Source organism: Staurois parvus, unplaced genomic scaffold (genome assembly GCF_062004578.1).
Source record: "Staurois parvus isolate SC_StPar_1 unplaced genomic scaffold, SC_StPar_1.0 ptg000884l, whole genome shotgun sequence".
NCBI lineage: Eukaryota > Metazoa > Chordata > Amphibia > Anura > Ranidae > Staurois > Staurois parvus.
Window position 1 is genome coordinate 1,319,136 of NW_028318680.1, and position 23,446 is coordinate 1,342,581.

At 39.6% G+C, this 23,446-nt stretch overlaps 1 protein-coding gene across 1 annotated transcript in view; it reads left to right on the top strand.

Annotated features, from left to right (window-relative positions):
- Nucleotides 1–23,446, top strand: part of PHEX (phosphate regulating endopeptidase X-linked) — a 287,172-nt gene that overhangs the window by 157,623 nt on the left and 106,103 nt on the right. The window contains exons 10-12 of the mRNA XM_089656062.1: nt 6,671–6,764; nt 9,066–9,194; nt 18,353–18,454. Of these exons, the coding sequence (XP_089512188.1) occupies nt 6,671–6,764; nt 9,066–9,194; nt 18,353–18,454 (325 nt within the window). The remainder of the gene's footprint in view (nt 1–6,670; nt 6,765–9,065; nt 9,195–18,352; nt 18,455–23,446) is intronic.

Below are 23,446 nucleotides of genomic sequence, written 5' to 3' on the forward strand. Positions count from 1 at the left end.
GAGAGGCAACTCTGCAAATTCAGGAGCAGTGAATAATTGTTGCCACCTTTAAAAGGAGATGCATTAGGTGGATTTCAATGGCAGGATCAACCTGTATTTGTGGGACTTTACAGGGGAACTAAGAGAAAACTGTGAGTGCACATGTACTTATAATTCAGTCCTTCAACACATTTTTTTAACGGGAGGCCATAGTTCTATTTTCAAAAAATATCATGATCATCATATTTATCATTTTTGTTATTTCTGTTAATGGGGTGACATTATACTCTACATGACTTTATTACTGTGTGTATAAAAAATACAAAACTAACATATAAAGATAAAAACACATCTGTAGTTTGCCCATTCTGGGTTTACTACACTGCTGGCACTGTCAACTGTTCATACTAACTTTCCCTGTACTCCCCCAACTTCCAATCCTCCACCAGAGTGGATGATTGGAAGATTGGAAGGTTGATAAAGTCAACAGCTACATAGAATTTAGCAAGCTTCTCCACGTCCACGTGTATGATAGGTTATACGTCTGGTGATTGGCTCCTCTGTCAGCAGTTTTGGGCAGTGGGGAAATACAAGGGAGGTAAGTACAGACAGCTTACATTGAGGTTGATTTACTAAAAGCATACAGACTCTGCACTTAGTAAATGAAGGGAAGGTCTGCTGACTTCAATCTTCCATTCATAGGATCTAGTATATTATGGTAGTTTGAGGACCGAAAGATCCTGAGGACTGACCAGGGGTATCTCTGATAAAGCTCAGAGTGTCTACCCGAAAAGAAAAGAGAGGGAAGCAGGAGAGCCCTTATAGTGAAGTAGATTAATTCAGAAACAATGATAAAATGCTTCCTCAATAAAAGGAAAAAAGGTCAAAATGGACTTACACTAGTTGAGGATGCGGTCACCCAGCAATGGAGGGAAACACGGAAATCCTAGTGCATGGGTGGAGTAAAAGACTTACATGGGTGGAGTAAATGGACTTACACTAGTTGAGGATGTGGTCACCCAGCAATGGAGGGAACACACAGAAATCCTAGTGCATGGGTGGAGAAAACCTGTCTCCATGTAGGGTCAATGTGCTCACTGTGTATGCCTCAGGCATCCCCATACTGGGTGCTCTGTAGGGTTCTCAGGCAGGTGAAGAAATTAGTAAGAGGAGTCAGCGCAAAAATGCCCACCAGTAGTTCAATTGGCAGAGGTGCCTGAAGTGGCTATTCAAATGATAGGCTCAAATCATCTACTTTAGTAAAACATCCAATTACATTATTTCACTGAATAAAACAAGTTTTATGGCTTTAAATTTCCACCTCCTCAGTTTAAGGTGATAAAATTGTTGTCTAGTATTAGCTCCTCTTGGGAATTATTCTTTATTGGGCACTAGCTGTAGTGTAGAGTTTGTGGCAATGATGTCCTCTAGGTGGATCACAAGTCTGGTGATTGACTCCTCAAACACTGAATTCTGAATTGCAGGAATGGTGGGTAGGTGGCATGTGTCCCATACCCAGAAGCACTGGATATTTCTGAGGGCTGTGTCAGCAGGTTTGGGTAGTGGGAATGTGCTAGTTAGGTACAGTAAGTACAGACAGCTTACATTGGGGTTGATTTACTAAAGACAAACAGACTGTGCACTTTGCAAGCGCAGTTGCTCAGAGCTTTGTAAATGAGGGGAAACTCTGCTGACTTCCATCATGTGCAATCAAAAATGTAGTTTTTTTGGATTGGGTATTCTTTGCAAAGGGAAGCTTCCTCTCATTTAATCTCTAAAGCAATTTGTAAAGTGCACAGTCTATTCACCTTTAGTATTTCAACCCCAGTGTGTTCAGTAAACTTGTTTCTATACTATGTGCGGGCAAGGTAAGGGTCCAAATAAAAGCTACACTCTACACAGATATGAAAGGCACAAATTATTGGAACTTTTCCTTATAAAAGCTTCATTAAATGTTTTTAAATGCAAGTATTGCAAGTATCTAATTAAACTTGATATCAGCCTTTGGCAGTCCTTGTACATCACAAGCAGCAAATCAGAAAGGTGATAGTAGGAGAGAACAGAGTGACAGAGAGAGATGAACTCATCAGTTTGCTGCTTCTGCTTTTGCTGTCCAGAGACCTGTAAGTGAAAGTAAAAGTGCAGCAGAGAGAGAAATTAAATCTCCTGCCCCGTGCAGAGTTTTGTGGCAGAGCTTTGGAATTCTTTGGACTGAGTGGACAGAAATTAAAGAACTTTGATATGTTTATTTCATTTGTGTATTTGCCTTTTTTTCTTGAGTAAAAGTGGTTGTAAATGCTTAAGGTCTTTTACCTTCATGCATACTATGCATGAAGGTAAAAAACCTTCTGTGTACAGCAGTGTCCCCAGCCGTCTCATTACTTACCTGAGCCTCATCGCGATTCATTGATGTCCACGAGAGCCTCTGCTGTCCGGGTCTCTGCCTCCTCATTGGCTGAGACAGCAAGCAGGAGCCATTGGTTCTCTCTGCTGTCAATCACAGCCAGTCAGCCAATAAAGAGAGAAGGGGGGGAGGCAACCATGGCATGTGAATGCACACACGGAGCAGCAGCTTGGCAGCAGCTTGCTCGGGTGCTCCCATAGCAAGCTGCTTGCTATGGGGACACCCACAGGAAGGAGGGGCCAGAAGCGCTGGTAGGGGACCCAAGAAGAGGAGGATCCAGCCTTTACTGTGCAAAACCACTGCACACAATAGGTAAGCATTATTTTACAGACGAAATTACCTTTTGTATCACTTTAAGCTTTAACATACTGTAAAACATAGCAAAAACAGATGAAAGATTCCTATCCATAAAATCCTGTAACAAGGCTTTAATGCAAACCCAAACTGAACTTTCATTTAAATAAGATCATACATTCCAGATGAAGCAAAACAAAATATCTTCTTAGAGTTACTTTTCTTTAGAAAGCAGCCACAGTCTAAGTGAAAATATGTCCCCTGCAGCTGCACAATGGGACACTTGTTCTCTGTGTGGAAGCAGCGATCTCTCTCCAGAGGTCTGACGTGCCACCTGCTGAGTCAGGGCCAGAGCTATCCAAACAAGTAAGTGCCTTGCTGTTAGCAGAACTATTGGTGCGACTCAACAGGGGTATGTCAGATCACTAATTCAGCACAAAAAAAGATCAAGGGTTCCACTCTGCAGCTGCTGGCAGGGAACAGACTTTTCTACTCAGTTTGTAGCTGCTGTGCTATTTCAACTGGTAATTGCGCGGTAGTGCTATGCTGTACCCAAACATGTCCTTTTTTCACACAAATAGAGCTTTCTTTTGCTTTAGCTTTCTTTTGCTTTAGCTTTCTTTTGCTGGTATTTGATCACCTATCCGTTTTTTTATGTTTGCGCTATAAATTAATAAAAAAAACAATATTTTTCACTTTTGGTTATAAAAAATATCCAATATACTCAAAGTTTGCCATAAATTTAGGCTAAAATGTATTCTGCTACATGTCTTTGGTAAAAAAAATCTCAGTTCATGTATATTAATTGGTTTGTGTGAAAGTTATAGTGTCTACAAACTATGGTATATATATTACGTAGCTCTTACTTTCTGACTGCCTATCACATTTCTTGTGGTGCTAAAATGCCAGGGCAGTACAACCCCCCCCAAATAATAATTTACATATTTGAAACAACCAGCATTAAGTGCTGTAATAGCTTTACCAGGGTTTTTCAGAAGTCATCAAACAGCTGAATGTTCTGAATGATGACCCCCCCCCCCCCCCCCTGCTGGCTTATGGCAGGGACCAAGTGGTGGGGATTCTCTTCCTTATTGAAACTTGAAAATGTCGCTGGGAAAGATGTAATTAATATTATTGCACTGAAGGACGGTGAAAAAAACATTTTGCAATCAAAACATTTAATCCGAAAAACATGAGACAGCACTTCAATTTGCCAATGCATCACAACAATAAGCAACAACAACAACAGCATAAACTTAAGCAAGATGAAAACTGTATTCAAACATATGTGTTTCTTTTTTAATTACTCAACTATGTGAAAAACAATAAAAAAAGCCATTATAATCACAAAATCAGGATTAGAGCCACTAACCTCAATAACAGGCTTAATCTTTCCAACATTCTGTAGCATTGTGAAAGTAGGTGGCACAAAACTCTTTTTGAGACTAAGAAGGCAGGAATTTAGTCTTTTAACACTAGGAAGTCACACAATACCAAGAAGACAAAGATATAACAGTTAAACAAACATAAACTGACAGTATGTTTTAAAAAGTACTAAGCCTGGCAGAGGATCTAACCATTTTCTACTTTAAAGTAGAACTAATCGCTGGAGCTCCAGAAGGTTTTACCCCCCTTCATGACCTGGCCATTTTATGCTATTTAGCACTGCGCTACTTTAGCTGGCAATTGCACGGTCATGCAACACTGTACCCAAATTAGATTTATATAATTTTTTGTCTGGCCCAGGGGGTGTAGGATTACTCACACTGTTCTGTCCTGTCAGTGCGCTGGGTTTGTAGTTGCTTTCAGGCCTTTCACTGTGCTGGCTCCTTCCCTGCTGGTCAGAATGTCCTCCTTGGGAGACTTTGGGCAGTGGAGATACTCCTGTCCAGCAACCAGCCTGTAGGTAGGCTCCCCTCCCTGGGGCCCCATCCCAGGCTCCACACCCTAGCCTTCTATCAGTCCATCATCCACCTGACTCCTCTGCTGTTCATGCTCTGCCCAATTTAAGGTATGTCCACGGACACCAAGCCCGATCTCCTGTCTGGGGAGTGGCCAAGGTCCCTCAAATATGCAGATCTGGGGCTCCTCCCCTCAACCGCCCCTCTTCCAGAAAGTTCTCTCAGTTTCTTGAAGGGTGGGAGGGCCCTAGAAGCCCTGACCTGTAGAGCCTCCCAGCTGGTCCTGAGGTGAACTCCTGCCTCACTCCCAGGTGGACTCATCCCAGGCTGCTACCCAGCCACTGTCTAACAAAACAACAAAACCTATCTACATAGATAGTGCTACAGTACAAAATTGAAATACAATCTGCATCATAACAGAAGATACATATTAACATCTGTCAGTGTGCTAAATAAGATAGCATCCAAGAGAATACTGATTTATTCAGAAACCAAGGTACTTAGAGTCAGAAACTAACTCCCAATAGCCACGGACTAAAGATAGAGGTAAGAAATGAACAAAGGTAAATAGTGATTGCACTGATAATCCAGAAACCCATCTCAGCAAAGCAAAAATTCTGCTCCAAAATCCCAGATTATAGCACATTTTTGCCATAGGTGCACAAGAGTAGATTTCCTAAAACCAGTACACTCAGAATCTGGTACAGTGGTGCCTGGTAGCCAATCAGGGAGAGGGTGGTCAGGTGCAAGACCCAACTAGTTCTCACCCTGGACTACTTAATTGATTCATTATAATAATGAATAGTTCCTTGGGCATCCCGTATAACCGTATACCCCTTCCAAGTTGTTAACCCCCTTATTGAAAACAACTAAAGACTGGCTTGGGGACTGTTTACTGACAAGTGTGCAAGTATGGAAAATGTGTTGAATGGCTGTGCAGAGTTTAGGGGGACCCTAATTTATTTACATTATGTAAAGCATAAAGGACATATTGAATGGACTTTGATTTCACTTTATGTTTTTTCACTGGATACTTATCATATAAATGTATTGATCAGTTATCACATATGTATGTTTTTTCACATTTTACTTTGATTATAAGAGCACAGTATTTATGTATATAGGGAGAGTACAATACTTCATTGTATTGATCACAAAATAACTAATTACCACTTGGATAAGGGGGTATATGGTTCACAGTGCTAGGCACCTCCAAGGAGTAGGAACACCACAGTAGTAACATATGTGCAGGACCTTTGTAGTTTTTCACTTACATTTTTATAAATGCCTGTTGATAATGCCATTGAATTCCACCTTGTGAAGCTTTCTGTAAGAGGTGGCAACACTGCTACACTCCTAATGAATTCAGAGCAGCAATTTCACCCTCATTTAGACTGCATGTACTACAGTGGGATGAGAAGACATTGTAGAGGGTGTGGGTTTCAATATTGTCCCTGCTAATTTAAAGGTCTGTAGCTTGCCAATCTGGCCTTACCTAACTCTTCCTACTTCTATGCGGATTGACTACACTGTGAACCACTTATGGAGGAGGAATTGCCTTAGGCTGGCCATACACTGTACAATTTTCTGATCAATTTCTGCCCAATTTGTTTTAGATTTACCTTCAACTATGTAGTGCAGGGGCCTGCCTAATTGGATACAATTGAAAGTGTTGTTTAGGTTTGACCTCTTAGTATATGTTTTTTGGTATATCTAAAGCAAAATTCTCAAGAAAATTGTATAATGTATGGCCAGCCTTAGTCAGGGAACATAGAGGTTTTATTTTCACTTTACGAGGTTTGTGCATCACATAATAACTAAATTTGGGACTTATTTAGACCATCACACTGGAGCCTTTGGATGTACACTTTTGCATAATTTTAATTAAATAGGGATTTATCTTTTCCAAACCTTTTATATTTAAGGGAGCCGGTTTACTACTTTTCCATTATTAGTGATAGGCTTTTTATTTTCTTCACTGGGTTATATGATGCAGCCTACAATGAGAAGCTGATAAATAAAAACTAACATTAAATAAAGAAAATAACCAATATTCAGATCACACTGATTTTTGTGTCTATTATTTTTCCAGGACTCTTGCCAACTATCTAATATGGAGATTTGTGTATTCAAGAATTTCAAATCTCAGTAGAAGGTTTCAGTATAGACAACTAGAGTATGCACGGGTAAGAAAAAGTAAGATTTGAAGCAGCAAAAAGCATTACCTGAGATTTTTTTTAACCTATGTTTATTAAATACAATGCAGAAGTATACAGTATTGAACCTGTTAACAGGAAACAAATATATTGTAACTATTAAAGAATAAATTCACCTTTTCTAACATGTTACATGTTACACCCATATCCAGGGCACCCACTCAGATCCCCATTGTGACAGCTAGTGGGGGATCTTGTCTTCCCTGATAAGTGTCAAAATTAAAAAAAACAAAAACACGGCAGTGCGGGGCACCACCCTCCCAGCCACATCACTTATTCACAGTGTTTTGTGAATGAGAACACTACAGGTTCTGACAGCCTGTGCGGCTGTTGGCTTGTAGTTCTCAATAAACTACCACAGCACTGTGGAGCACCACGGTAGTTCAATGATTCTTCATGTCAGTAAATATCTGTTTGGCCATTTGGGATGCACAAGCAAGCAGATGTTCTGACAGGTCAAAGGGAGTCCTGCATAACACCAGCGATCTGCTAATCACTGGTGCAATGCTTTAGAGCAGGGGTCTCCAAACTTTATAAACGAGTCAATTTACTGTCCTTCAGACTTTAGGGGGGGCCAGATTGTGGCCAATGGGAGAAGAAAATGTCCTGGCATCAGTGGGCGTAAACAATGCCTCAGCATTGGTATTAATGGGAGATTCACTTCCCCATCACTGGTATCAATGGGAGGAATAGTTTCTCATTGTTGGTATCAGCTGAGGAATAGTGTCCCATTGTTGGCATCAGTGGGAGGAATGGTGCCCCATCATTGGTGTCAGTGGGAGGAATAGTGCCCCATCATTGGGTCAGTAGAAGGAATAGTGCCCTATCATTGGTTTCAGTGGGAGGAATAATGCCCCATCATTGGTGTCAGTGGGAGGAAAAGTGCCACATCATTGGTGTCAGTGGGAGAAATAGTGCCCCATCATTGGTTGTCAGTGGGAGAAATAGTGCCCCATCATTGGTGTCAGTGGGAGGAATAGTGCCCTATCATTAGTGTCAGTAGGAGAAATAGTGCCCTATCATTGGTGTCAGTGAGAGGAATAATGCCTCATTATTGTTGTCAGTGGAAGGAATAGTGCCCCATCATTGGTGTCAGTGGGATGAATAATGCACCATTATTGGTGTTAGTGGAAGGGACAGTGCCCCATTGTTAGTGTCAGTGGCGGGAACTATGCCCCACTATTGCTGATGGTGGAGGGAATAATGCCCCAAGGGCTGGATAAAAGCAAGCAAAGGGCCGCAGTTTGGAGACCACTGCTTTCGAGGCTCCAGAAACAAAAAAAAAATAAATGCACATTTCTTTACCTGCAAAAATATGTGCATTTATTATATTTTGTTAAAAGGTGAATTTTTCCTTTAAGTGTGGGATAATGGCATGTGCCTACCTCCAATGCATGTTTTATGTTTTTGTCAGTATTTGTATTGATTGTCAGTTTGTTTTTTTTATTTTTTGCTTTTTTGACATTTTACTTTTTTAATTTGCTTTCTATAGACTATGAAAACAGCCTTTACTGATCATGAGTACATTTTACTAAGCCTTTTATAACCATACATGTACAGGCTTTACAGAATACCATTTCATGCCTGACTCCGTTTATAAAGGCTACTTAAATGGCTTTTCTTTATTTTATTACACCTTTTGGCTGCCCTGAAGTGTATGTGAACAAAAAACATGCAGCATACTTTTTTGCGTTTTGTCTCATAAAACACTGCAGAATAAAAGATTATCTGTTTATTCCAATAGAAATCCATTGAGCTTCTTAAATTCTGCTCACTGCCTCTGCTACCCTGAAATGCCAAGCAGTTTTGTCAGTCCCATTTGAGTTTTCCCCTGTTGGATTACAGAAGAAGCGGAAATGTTCTGTGGTTCATCAGTGGAGAACTGACAAAACCGTTTGAGTTTTCAGTGCAGCAGAGGCAGAGCCATTCGCTCACTGCAGAAAAAGGGAACTTACTGGATTTTTGGCAGAATCAACAGGTATCTTTTAGTATGTGTAAGGTAATGAAAAGACAAAACATGTATTGCAGAAATACATGTATTTGCATGTATTGTAGAAATTTGCTGATTATGTTTTTTTTTTTTTTTTTATTATTATTTTATACAGTCAGGAATACACTTTAAATTAGGATGAGCAATGTACCTTTACAACAAATAAAAATCAGCACTGACCCATCGTTATACATTTACAATAGCATGACGTGTCATAGAACTACTGAAACTGTCTTTTAATCATTTAGGAATATTAAGTGTCTAATTTCTTCATAATGCAGGTTCTCTTGGGAACAAATTCTTTGGCAGCTCGATGGGACAGATGTGTAAATTATATTGAAAACGCACTTCCGTATGCTGTTGGCAAGATGTTTGTAGATGCATACTTCCAAGAGGACAAGAAATTGATGGTATAATCTAAATGTATTAATTATCATGCTAACAGTTCTATATTTATTAGCATATTAAGACTTAGCTATTAATTTGTATTAATATTAATGTGTAAACAAGAAAACACTTTACATGCAGGTGCTGAAATGCAATCTAGAGCAAATATTAAACACTACCTATGAATTAAATAAATCTAAAAATACAAAAATTTGTTTGTTTTGGGACTTATAATTGCCCTACATGTCATTATTGAGTCCCAAAGTAACTGAGCAAATATGTAAAGTCACTGTATTCACTAAGTCCTAATTGAAGGATTAATTTGTTCTTGGCCCTGGTGGTTATCAGGGTTCATGGTTGAAGTGTGATATACTGTTGTATAAACTGTGGGCTTTCTGAAGTAGCAGTAAATTATTGACAATAAAAATCTTCCCTACAAGTCTATATATACTGTGGATGAAGCACTGAAAATTCAGTAAGCTTGGAGTTTTGGCAGCGAAAGGGTGCCTGAGCAATCAGAAGAGGCCGCTCAGGAGTGGATTCCTTGTAGACACAGGTCAATTTTTCCTGTAAATGGGAAGAGCCTGCAGTCTGTCAGGGCTCCAGTGGAGACAGTTGTTGCTGAGATACTTGGGTCTATTTCCCAAAGGCAAGTAGGCTATTCACCTTACACAGGAATCTGCACTTTGCAAGGACTTTTTCCCCAGAGCTCAATGAACGACTTCCATCATCCAATTGTGTGCAAGCAAAAATGCAGGTTTTTTTTTACCTAGCACATGATTGGGTATTCTTTGCAAAGTGAAACTTAACCATATTCACTAAGCTCTGGGTTCCCTTGCAAAGTGCAACTTCCCTTGCAAAGGAACAACGTAGTTGCCTTAGTAAATCAACCCCAGTGTGTGCGAGGACATGCTGTGAGCCATCCAGGCCTGCTTGGCCTTAACAGACAGGCACCTAAACCTGACCAATATCTGATAGGAATGAGTTGGAGACTGGCAATACCCAGAGACAGTCTGAATAGATCTGTGCATCTGAATTGTATAGCACCCTCCTAGATAGGTGCTACAATTAGGTAAATTTAGTTTGACTACCTGTAATCAGTGTGACTGTTTGTGATTGTTTAAGTGTGTTCTGTGTTTCACAGTCTGCAGGTTTGATTACTCCTCCTGCCTTCTAGAACCATCTGGGTGGTTCTGGAACATAGGTGTGGAGTAAGGCAAAAGCGCAGCATAAATATTTATACTGCCTCAGCCAATCCCTGTGGGAAGATTGCACAGGGGGGTGCTGGGAAAGTGTACAAATAATTTGAGACCTGGAACAGAATTGTCCAAGCCTGGAAGTTGCTGAAGTTTTTCAACAAGAGGGCTGAATGAAAAAAAAAAACAGATTGCTGTATCCACACAAGCGATGTGAATACAGGGATCTTCCCTGATACTGTATGTGCTATTGTATTCTGGCATCGGGGACTCCTCCCCCTGTTAGAACACACTGATCAGTGCTGCAGTGGCTGACCGAATAGTACTTTTCTAGCAGGACCAGTCAACAAAAGCTGGTCTTATGATTGACTTCTGTTGAACAGAGTGGGCTACACACAGAGAGATTCCTGGTGAACTGGCTGAATTTCTTTTTATGTGTACACAGCATAGGAGAGCCAGTCCAGTAGATGGGACTGGGACTATGATGTTTTTGTCTTGAGGAAAACAGTGCCATACAACAAACAGGTCAGGGGGCTAAAAATAATGTATTTCTTGTTCTGCCCTGCCATGGGCTGAAACTCTTATTAAAGCACAGCTTGACGAGTAGTAATCTGACCCTTGCAATACATTAACCATGTTTGGTGCTCAATAAATAATTGGGCTTTGTTATTAAGAACATTATTAACAAACACTGGAAAATCCATTTAGAAGACCCCATTCTGACAAAAGTTCTCTTAGAAAGACCCAAGTTATTTTTTTTGAAAACCAAAGGAATTGAGGAGTTTGATTGTCCCCAATAGAGTAAAGAAAAACAACAATCAGCTGACAGAAATTTAAACTTTTCAACCTAAAATATAATTTTAGATGTGGAGTAAGAAATATTAGGGCTTGTCAATTTATGTGACATTGGAAGGAGGAAATGTTGAGACATGGAAAAAAAAAGCATTTTCTATTAGACTGTGATCTATGGAATTATTTTCCCATGTGGTATGCTCTAGGTCTCACATTTCACACACTTTGGTGAACATACAGTAGGAGGAATATCTTAAATAGGGTGACTAAACATTCCATATGAAGACATTTTTTTGAGGTATATAGGAAAAATCCAGTCAAAATTACAGTGTTTGGAATATCTTACCAGTCCTTAGAAGTAGTGGCTGCAATAGTTTTCACTTTTCATGCTATGAACTTTTTCATCAATTAGAAGAAAATTTCTGTTGATCATGCTAGAATTGCAGTGTTCTTGCCTCTGCTCGTCAGTTTAAAGGAAAACACAAACAGCCTTATCTTTATCCTGTAGGCTACTAGTCTCATGAATCCACCATGTAATCTAAATGAACAAAGGCAGACATGTTTGAAGTCCAGCCTGTGTGACAACCATGGCTTCCTCCAGGGATACAATGGAAAAATGAGTATAGACATGCAGCAACAGTAAGAGTATTCACAGGATTACAAGGTGAAAAAAGCATTAAAAGAAAACAAATGCAGCCTTTTATATAAGAACTGGTAAACTACAATACATTACATTTTTTGTTTGGGGGTTAGGTACGCTTTAGGGGATCATTGGACAGAAACATTATTGGCCACAGTAAACTATTATACTTTACACTACCACATTTGTCATATAAAATAGCCAGTTATGATTTATTCCTAAGAGTTCTACATAATAATCCAATAATGCTAATAAAAGTGTTTTACATAGATAATAATGTCTACTTTATATTTAGCATCCTAGAAAAAGGGTTTCTTGTTTTGTTGCCTGAGATTGGTCTAGAAGGACAGTGCAACTGAGGACAAACTGCTAAAAAAACTGCCAGATTGCTCTCATTTAAAGCCAAAAATGACTGAACATCCAAAACCAGCTGCTAACATGAGTAGAAAATGTACATTCGAGTTAGTACAAAAAAAGACTAAAGTGTCCTCAAAATAAGAACAAGAACACACCTATTGTGTACATTTTTGACAAAAAGCATACTTAATGTACTCTAAGAAAGTGACAAAGCTCTTGGATAAGAGTTAAACATAATATTTATGCAATGAGCTCTTCCATTTTCTTTTTTTTTTCATGATAATATCCAATGTGTTCTATTAGATGAAGGGCCCATGTGCAATTTATTTCCAGTTTTCACACCTATTTGGCTGTATAATCCAAATTATGTTCTTCTCTAAACTTTTAACTCTGGCTTCTTTTCAGGATCCTTCAGAGATTGCACAGGCAGTCAGTTTTTATTAGGCAATGAAAGCCATATTGCTTGTATTAATGCCAATTGCATGTGAAAGTCAGTTCTTTGTAAGCTGTATATTTAAAGCAGGGCCAGGAGGCTTCGATATGGTAACACTTAGATAACTTTTCTTGTTTCTAGCCAATGTGCTGTATGGTGCAAAAACACGTTTCTTTCTAATATGAACATAACACCTCCTAAATGAGCTTCATTGCTAATGAACTTTTGCTTACAGCTCATAAAGGTTGCCCTACAGAATCCAGTTTAGTTAGTAACAAGGCCAAATAAATGCTTGTGACTGACAAAAGTATTTGTCATTTGTCACAAATATATTTAGCCATGCTTGAAAAATCAATCTGGACTGATTGATTGCTGTTCCCATTTTAAAATAAAATAGCACTGCACTATAAATGTGCCAATATGATTTTATTTCATACATTTTAATGTAAATGACAAATACTTTCAGTACATAAGAGATAAGTATAATCACCCCAACAGATGTGATTACATTGAAACCCAAGGCAGCCCTGGACATAAGACTTACTTTCAAACCCACTAGATTGGACAATAATTGTCAAATGTGTCTTTTTATTTTAAAAGAAATCATTAAAAAAATTAATGTTTTATTTATGAGTAGTCACGAGCTGAGCGTACCTAAGTGAAACATTAAAAATGCGAAATTTAACTAACCCATTCGCTGCCAGAGCCATTTTTGCGTTTTTCCACATGTACTTAAAAAATCATTTTAGGCCTGAATATTACACAAAACCCCCAAAATATTATATAATTTCTGAAAGCAGACATTCTAGAGAATAAAATAGTGGTAGTTCCAATTTTTTATATTACACAATATTATTGCAAAGCTCTAGGAAACTCAAAATGTCAGTAAAAACACTCACACTAAAGTGAATTTTAGGGCAAACAAATTCAATAAATTACCCAAATGTTTGATAAAATATAAAAGATGTTGTGCTGAGTAAATAGGTACTCAACATGCTAAACCTTAAATTTGTGTGCCCCTGTGAAATTGCGTCAAATTTCAGCACCCTATATTTGTTGTAGACAACGCTTCAAAAGCCCCTATAGATCATCAGTCTAGCATTACAGAGGAGGTCTGGTGCTAGAATTTTTGCTCCCACTCCGGCATGTGTGGCAATATGTAACATGTGTATTGCAATCAACATTTTCACACGCAGGCGCCCCAATGCGTGCATTTATGTTCCTACGTCGCATATGTGGGGGTGGGGGCTCTAAAACATTTTGGGGGGGGAGATGTTATATGCTTGGGTGTAACTTTCTTTATTTAAAAAAAAAACTATTTTTTTACTTACATTTTTTTTTCATCACATAGGGGACACAAAGTAACCTACATGATGGTATTTGGTGACAGGTTCTCTTTATTGAGACATGCAGGGTTTTTTAGATTTGTTAAAAAAGCATCCAGGCTTTCTATATCAGACCTTTTTCCTAGATGACAGTCTGGTATAATGGGGGACCCCCACACAAAATTAAATGGCATTTTGTTCCCCTATAATTTATACCAGGCACTCCAGGACTGGTATGAATTTTAAGGGGGACCCTACACACACAGACACACACACACAACCCCTTTGGGGAAACCCATTCAAAAAAACGAGGTTTACCCCAAAAAAATCCATACCAGATCCTTGTTTGAGCAAGCAGCCTGTCAGGCCAGGAAAGAGAGGATGATGAGAATGTGTCCCCTCCTGAATCATGCAAGACCATATGCCCTCAACAAAGGGGGTACCTTGCCAAGGGTGACCACCTCTAGCAAAGCACCTTGTCTCCATGTTGAACTTCCCACCATCCCTGGTCTAGTAGTTGTGGAGTCTCCAAATGGGAAGCTTATCAGGATATTTAGCAATAAGGGGGAACCCAGAAACCATCCCCCCTTTCATGAATGAGTAAGTGGTACACACAACTGGTACTGTTCCTTTCCATATGCCAAATTACTATGTAGCCCTTACTTACTTATCCAGGTGCCCACTTATTGTTAAAGGGGATGTTCATATTCTGATAAGCCCTCAGCCTGCAGACCCCCACTACCACAGGGCCAGGGTTACGATAAAGAGGACCTTGTCCTCATCAGAATGGCTTAAAAAACACAGAGCTCTTTACTGATCTGCATTAACACTCTGTTGTATGTGTTTATCAATATTTCCCATTCTCTTTCACTGGATTCCTTAAAGTGTTACTAAAGTCTGAAATTTTTTTTCAATTAAAATAATAAACATGTTATACTAACCCACTCTGTGCCCCAATTTTCCTCTTCTCGGGTCCCCTGTCGGCAATCTCGACTCCTTTTCATGCACACTCCTGTTATGTATGTCTACGAATCCACGCTCCATAGACATACACAGCGGGACTTAGCCCCACCCCCACTTCCTCCTCACTACATTTGCTTGACAGAGAAAATTACTCTTGCTGCTGTTTGAGTTCCTGTGTGAAGAGGATGCGGCATGCACAGCGCTGATCTCTTCTCTCCTTTCTTCCCCTTCACACAGGGAGGGGGGAGCACAGACAAATAGATTTTTTTTTACCTTAATGCAAGCAATGCATTAAGTTAAAAAAGATTTTTAGGTTTAGTATCACTTTAAATTAGACTTCTAACTACTTTCAGACATCACTATGCTATCAATACCCTCCTGCACATTACAGAAGAGAGATACAGATGCCAAACTCAAAAAATCTAATAATCATGCAGATAACACCAAGAGAACTATTGATATCAATCCTCATGGTATGAAAGTATACCTGAAGGCAAACTTTTTTTTGTTTTAAATACAGTGGAGAGGGAATAAAGCACTGTCAGGTTTTTATTACCATCCGTGTCCCATTGGGAAATTTTCCTCCATTTAGAAAATTCTTGAAACATGTAGTCTCATGCTCATTCCCTTCAACCAAGTGCAAAGCTTTGGGAAGGATGCACATGTAGCGGTTAGAGAGGAAAAGGAAACCCACCTAGGTGCCCAATTCACAAATCATCTGTAGAGATCAATGGGGTCACAGATGCTGCAGCCAGATAAGTTTCACACCTGGTTCTTAAAACATTTATTTTGCTTCCTGCTTTATCAACATCTTCCACATGGGACAGATAAACATTAATTACTTCACTGTATTAAAAAAATGCATTTATTTTGGAAAAGGTTCATGGCACAAGACAAAGGAAGGGAAATGGCAGAAGCCACTTTCCTACATTCTTACTTCCATCACTCACTCCAAGTTTTCCTTTGTATCTTCATTATTTTAGTAATAGTCTAGCCTGTGATTTTTTTTTTCTAAAAAATTTGCTTTGCTATTTAAAATTGTCCTGCTGGTGGCCACTTTTTTTTTTACTGATATGTCCTCTGCGGACCCTGAATTCTTGTAGTGAATTATCTACCTGTGCTTTTTTTCCATAGTAACTTATGCCTTTAATTACTTTCGAAGTTGTTCCTGTTGCTGGCCATTTTAATATCATACTTTTATATACTTTTATATACATAATATATACTTTTAGCCTGGGGTAACTAAACCACATCAGGCAATTATTGTTAACAGCCTATTCAGGAACTGCCTTTTTCATCCCTGCACCTCTCTGCATTCACATGCAGACTTTTTCTGCGCAGGAATCTGCAAGGTATTTAAAACTCATTGAAGTGCACATGAAAACTGATGTAAACTGATGTCTCTGCAAGTAAAATCTGTGCATCAGTTTCTATCAGTTTTCATGCATGCATGGTGTGAATGAGCCTTTAGCCTCTCACTCCTTGAAAACGAAGCCCTAAACTGGTTCTCTGCACATGCCCTGTCTACTTTTACCCACAAGGCCTTCTAGCTCTGTGAAACCAGTGTTTAAGCTTGCAGGCATATCTTGAAATAAAAAAAAACAATGTTTTAACTTTCGCATAGGGATAAAGTGGTATTTAGATCCATCGTAGGTTGCAGGATTCATTGTCATCCCTGAATAAAGAAAGCTCTAAAATTTAGATACTGTTTCAAAAATCCTCTTCCTACCAGTTAGGACCTGGGATACCTTGTTTTCTTAGTAAATGGGACTGACAAAATTTATTCCACCAAAATTTTCCCCTCGTATTGGGGAGAGGTGAGGCATCCCCCTTGAAGCCTCTCCAGAAAATTCCTCCTCCTCACCGCCAACACCCAAACATTACAACATTCTTTTTCATCTGTTTCATATCCCTCCCATCACTCCTGCTGCCTCATGGTATACAACATGCAGGTGGAGAGCAGGGAAGCCCTTCTGTGAAAAACTGTGGTACTTGCTCTAGACCTTTCTATCCAAATAATAGAGATTGATTACCTGCCACTGACGTGGCACAGGATACAAAAAGGTGCATTAGTAGACCAATAAAAAACGGATGCTATGCATCTATCCGAAGGAGGAGAAACAGCTGGCATTACAGCAACCGCTGGGGGAGGAGAAGAGTATTATTAGGTCAAAAAACATGTCTGCTATGCACCCTACAGAAGGAAAAGATCACAAAAGGGAGGCCATAGAAATGGTTGATATGCACATCTGGGGAACAGAGGAGGAGAAAAAGGAAACAGTATCAGCACTTGCAAGTGACTTCTCTGTGCCTGGGAGGATTCTGGAAGGATTAAAAAAAGACGAATGGTTTCAAGGCCAATTTATTAACTCCACCATTCACTGATGACAGGGTAAAAAAAACCCCAGTCTTTCCACTCTGCCTCTCTGATGTATACAAAATCATTGAAGGAATATTAGAGGCAGCCTATGGCCATAGGATCCCTAAAGTGGTTCTTAAGGTCAGAGTTTTTTTTAACCCAATGCATTCTGTACATTAAAGTAAAAAATCTTTACCAAACAGCTCCCTCCCCCAGCCACCTTTATACTTATCTGAGCCAAATCTCAATCCAGTGATGTGCAGGAAAGCAGTGGATCTCTCCCTCACTCTTCCTGCCAGAGAGGTAGCAGCTGGAGCCCGTGTTGATGAAGCTTGAGGGGGGGGAGCAGGACTGAGCCGGCTTTGTGCGTCAGAGCTATGGGGGCACTTGGTAGGGGGAGGAGTCAGGAGCACTAGGGGAACATGAGAGGAGGAGGGTCTGGGTTTCTCTGTGCAAAATCATTGCAGAGAGCAGGTAAGTATAACATGTTTTTTTTTAATTCTATCTTTAGAATCACTTTAATTTTTGCTGCTGCAAAAACAAATCAAAAAACACATGCAACGTATGCTAGAATGATTTTGCTGACCCTTTCTGTGACAATTGCATTGTTCTGTAGCACCATGTATATGTGTTCTGTAATACAAGGAACTGTGTTTTTCCCATGTCAACTTCAGTGCTGCATTTGAAGGTGGATCCTCTCCCTGCTTATTGTTTTATTGGTAACTGCCCTCTGTGCCAGGGCCTAGCTCCCCATGTCTTCTATACACTTCAATACAGTTTGGATTTAAGTCTGCTAGTATTGGGTTCGACAAGCACCTTGTGAACCAAATCCAGACACATTTGCTCATCCTTAATCATGACAAACTGATGAGCCCAAGCGGGATCTAACTCAAGTTGTGATGTAAGGATCGTATGTAAGGATTTGTGAACAGTAAAATCCAGTCAGCAGGGACAGCTTCTATACTCCTTTTCTAATAAGCTCCTTTTAGGTGCATAATTATAAAATTATGTTGATGGCATTTATATTAATTTGGTAAAAATAGGCTGTATGATTTGAAATTAAAGCATACATTAGTTTAGATATTTGTGACATTTAAGCTGATTCTTCTTGTCTAGATGGAGGAAGTAATTGAAGGTATCCGTTGGGCATTCATTGACATGTTGGAGCAAGAGAATGAATGGATGGATGAAGAAACCAAAGATAAAGCCAAAGAAAAGGTACCACTATTAAAATATATATATATTTAGTTTGTATTAGAAAAGAATACCCTGGGTTTCCCCCCCCTTGCATATGAAAAACTGCCACTTTTCCAAAAAGAGCTTTGCAATTTTCTTGTACTGTATATTGCTCTTCACAGACTTGCAAAACGTCTTAATTTCAGTTCTCATGGAACTCTGAGCTTTGGCTATTACTTTCTGATACCTGACCATCTAGTACCATATTCATTTCACATGTGCAGTAAGTCAAGAATAAAGATACATCTAAAAGATAGAACAGATTGTCTTTACAGTTGCAAGAAAAAGTATGTGAACCCCTTGGGATTACGTGGAGTTTTGCATGAATTGGGCATAAAATGTGCTCTGAACGTCATCTAAGTCACAACAATAGAAGAACACAGCCTGCTGAACATAATACTACACAAACATTAGATGTTGCCATGGTTTAATTGCACATAATATGTAAACATTCACAGTGCAGGGAGGAAAAAGTATGTGAACTTTTGGACTTAATAACTGGTTGACCCTCCTTTGGCAGCAATAACCTCAACCAAACGTTTCCTGTAGTTGCAGATCAGACCTACACAACGATCTGGAGTAATTTTGGACCACTCCTCTTCACAAAACTGTTTCAGTGTAGCAATATTCTTGGGATGTCTGGTGTGAATCGCTCTCTTAAGGTCATGCCACAGCATTTCAATCGGGTTGAGGTCAGGACTCTGACTGGGCCACTCCAGAAGGTGTATTCTGTGCTATTGCAGCCATTGTTTTGTTGAATTACTTGTATGCTTTGGGTCATTGTCCTGTTGCATCACCCATCCTCTGCGGAGCTTCAGTTGGCGGACAGATGGTCGTACGTTTTCCTGCAAAATGTCTTGATAAACTCTGGAATTCATTTTCCCATCAATGACAACAATCCGTCCAGACCCTGAGGCAGCAAAGCAGCCCCAAACCATCCAAAAAGAATATTGCAGCACGTTTGAAGTTTGCAAAAGAGCACCTGGATGTTCCACAGCACTACTGGCAAAATATACTGTGGACAGATGAAACCAAGATTGAGTTGTTTTGGAAGAACACACAACACTATGTGTGGAGAAAAAAAGGCACAGCACACCAACATCAAAACCTCATCCCCACTGTTCAACATGGCGGAGGGAGCATCATGGTTTGGGGCTGCTTTGCATGGTTTGGTTGAGGTTATTGCTGCCAAAGGAGGGTCAACCAGTTATTAAGTCCAAAAGTTCACATACTTTTTCCTCCCTGCACTGTGAATGTTTACATGTTATGTGCAATTAAACCATGGCAACATCTAATGTTTGTGTAGTATTATGTTCAGCAGACTGTGTTCTTCTATTGTTGTGACTTAGATGACGTTCAGAGCACATTTTATGCCCAATTCATGCAAAACTCCACGTAATCCCAAGGGGTTCACATACTTTTTCTTGCAACTGTACTTATTTAAGAAAGCTGATAGTTCATAATGTTTTGTTTAAACCTTAGTTTAGTGTCCTGTATAAAGGGATAAAAGCTGTCTCAGATTTTACCAGATGCAATCACTTAGTTAATGGGGCCAGGAGATGTATGATACCATGACATTCATCAGCAGTATGCTAAGTTTCGGCACTGGTAGCCTAGCTGTGATAAGTTTTAGCTTTTGGCAGTTATGAACAAAGCAAAATACAACTGTGCAAAAGTACCTTCATGACCCTATCTATATCCTATAATTAATCTTAACTTACACTTGACCAAAAGTTATATTTTCATTATGATTTGAGTAGCCACCAACTGGCTTCTGCTATTTCTTGGCGACTCAGTGATAAGAGTCCCATGCCATATTTCTTGTCTCTGTTTCTGTTCACCTTAGAGTTAACCCTAAACTGGTGGCCCTGAGTAGACACCAGTCAGACATCAATTAGAGTGGGACCTGTAGTAATTGACACATGCTAGGCATTTTACAGCTACATTCTCTCAGTTTAGACCTGCAATAACCTCTCGTAAAGGAAAGTCTTCCATCACTGATGCCCATTGCAGTTTTAAGATGGCATGTGATAAAATGCCAAGAGCCAAAAGGAAACTGATGCTTGAACATATGGAACGGTGAGTCCTAATAAACCAGGAAGACCTAGTTATTAACGTTCCCTGCACCGTGGCACACTTTGGTGATACACTTTCTTTAGACCAGAGAAATATATGTCCCTATCATGAAAAGAGCAGCTGGTTGTGTTTGGACTAAAAATACAGCATCACACAACTACTTTTTCGAACCGTATTTTACTAGTTTATCACTTCTGTATTAGCATTACTCCATCCACTCTCCTGAAAAAAAGAACAAACTTTATTTGTCTGGATTTGTAAAGGAATGAAAACAAGGCAGCATTGTATTTCTGAGCCTTCATTTTAGTCACTCCACTACTCTGTACGGTAATGGCATTCTAGAGTATTAAAAAGTATTAAAACATAACTGATCTTGTTTGCAAGTTAAATATACAAGGAACACAGATATTTATGCATTTTGTTTATTGAAAGCTACATTATTTAAGTGATGCTGCTAATTATTGCATTTGGAGTAAGATTATATCAGCTACTTGATGACAATTATAGAGCATAGACCCAGAGACTTTAAATATTCAGTCAGGGTCACATATTGGATTTGTAGTACTTGAGCCATATATTTTGTAAAAAAGGATTTCAAGGGCAGTTTTCCAAAGCAAGTTAGTAGTATTCTAAGACTTCAATCAGGCACAATTATTATTCCTCAATATATATAAAAGCATGTTGAAGTAGCAAACAAAAGTTTGTACTTCAGATATGTAATTTCCTTAGATCAGTGTATATGTGTTTATAACAGCTAAAATGTTTTTCTTCAACATCTGAGCAAAAATAAATATACTTGTATACACAGCAGGTAACCACATCACATGTTGAAAAGGTAACTCCACTTTCATGAAAACATATAGCGAAATAATATAGCATATACAATTGCTACACATATTGTAATGTAATGTTATTGAAAATTACCTTTCCTTTTCAATCTGCAGCCACTGTAATTTTCTGTAAAATTTAATGCAATTTGTCAACCTGCAGGCATTCTATACACAGTTGATATACTGAACTTCCCCAGACATGTAAATTTCCTGCTTGTGTGATTGTCTCACTGATTTTCACTCTCCACTCAGGCCTGTTTCACATGGGCTTCATCTTGTGTAAGATCAACGTGAACAGCAAGCATTGACAAAGCATTTACAATGCTTTCAGCAAGCTTTGTTGAAGCTTTTAAAGTACTATTCAGCTCCAGTTTGTAAATGTTTAACATACACTATATTGCCAAATGTATTGGGACTCCCCTCCAAATCATTGGATTCAGGTGTTCCAATCACCTCCATGGCCACAGGTGTATAAAATCAAGCACCTAGGGATGCAGATTGCTTCTACAAACATTTGTGAAAGAATGGGTCGCTCTCAGGAGCTCAGTAAGTTCAAGTGTGGTACCATGATAGGTTGCCACCTGTACAACAAGTCCATCTGTAAAATTTCCTTGCTATTAAATATTCCACGGTCAACTGTTAGTGGTTTTATAATAAAGTCTAAGCAACTGGGAACAACAGCAACTCAAGACACAAAGTGGTAGGCTACATAGAATGACAGAGTGGGGCCAGAGCATACTGAAGTGCACAGTGCAGAGAAGTCGCCAACTGTCTCCAGAGTCAATAGCTAAAGACCTCCAAACTTTTGTGGCCTTCAGATTAGCACAACAAGAGTGCGTAGAAAGTTTCATGGAATGGGTTACCATGGCCGAACAGCTGCATTCAAGCCTTACATCACTAAGTGCAATGCAAAGCTTCAGATGCAGTGGTGTAAAGCACGCCACCACTGGACTCTAGGGCAGTGGAGACGTGTCCTCTGGAGTGAAGAATAACGCTTCTCTGTCTAGCAATCCGATAAATGTGTCTGAGTTTGGCGGTTGCCAGGAGAAAGGTACTTGCCTAACTGCATTGTGCCAAAGTTAAAGTTTGGTGGAGGGGGATTAAAGTGTGGGGTTGTTTTTCAGGGATTGAGCTTGGCCCCTTAGTTCCAGTGAAAGGAACTCTGAAGGCGTCAGCATACCAAGACATTTTGGACAATTTCATGTTCCCAACTTTGTGGGAACAGTTTGGGGATGGCCCCTTCCTGTTCCAACATGACTATGCACCAGTGCACAAAGCAAGGTCCATAAAAACATGGATGAGTGAGTTTGGGGTGGATGAACTTGTCTGGCCTGCACAGAGTCCTGACCTCAACCCGATAGAACACCTTTGGGATGAATTAGAGTGGGCCAGGCCTTCTCGTTCGACATCAGTGCCTGGCCTCGCAAATGCGCTTCTGGAAGAATGGTCATACATTCCCACAGACACACTCCTACACCTTGTGGACAGCCTTCCCAGAAGAGATGAAGCTGGTATAGCTGTAAGTGGTGGGCCAACTCAATATTGAACCATACACACTAAGACTGGGATGCCAAAGGTAGGCATCCCAATACTTTTGACAATATAGTGTAGATCCTAATGGGAGTGTTGATTGCCACTTTAAACAAGTTGCTAGCAGGCTTCAGCAGACTTTCAGTAAGCTTCAAGAAGTCCTGAAGCCTGCCAGCAGCTTGTTTAGAGTGGGAATCAGCACTCCCATTGGGATCTATGTTCAACATTTACAAACTGGAGCTAACTGGTACTTTTAAAACTTCAACAAAGCTTGCTGTGCATGCAGGCTGATGCCCGTTAAAACAGGCCTAACATACCAGTACATTTTTTGGCATTGTCTGCAACAGAAATATCATTTTTGGTGAAATGCTCCCTAGGGGTTAATCACTTCTAAAGGGACGTGGGCACTACATCTTCTTTCATTAGAACCATCAAAGTACACCAGCTGATTAAAACCAACTAGTCATTCCTATTCAGAATCAGCATCCAAAGACACAAGTGGAGTAAACAGCTTTTTCTGCAGAGCAGTGACAGGTAG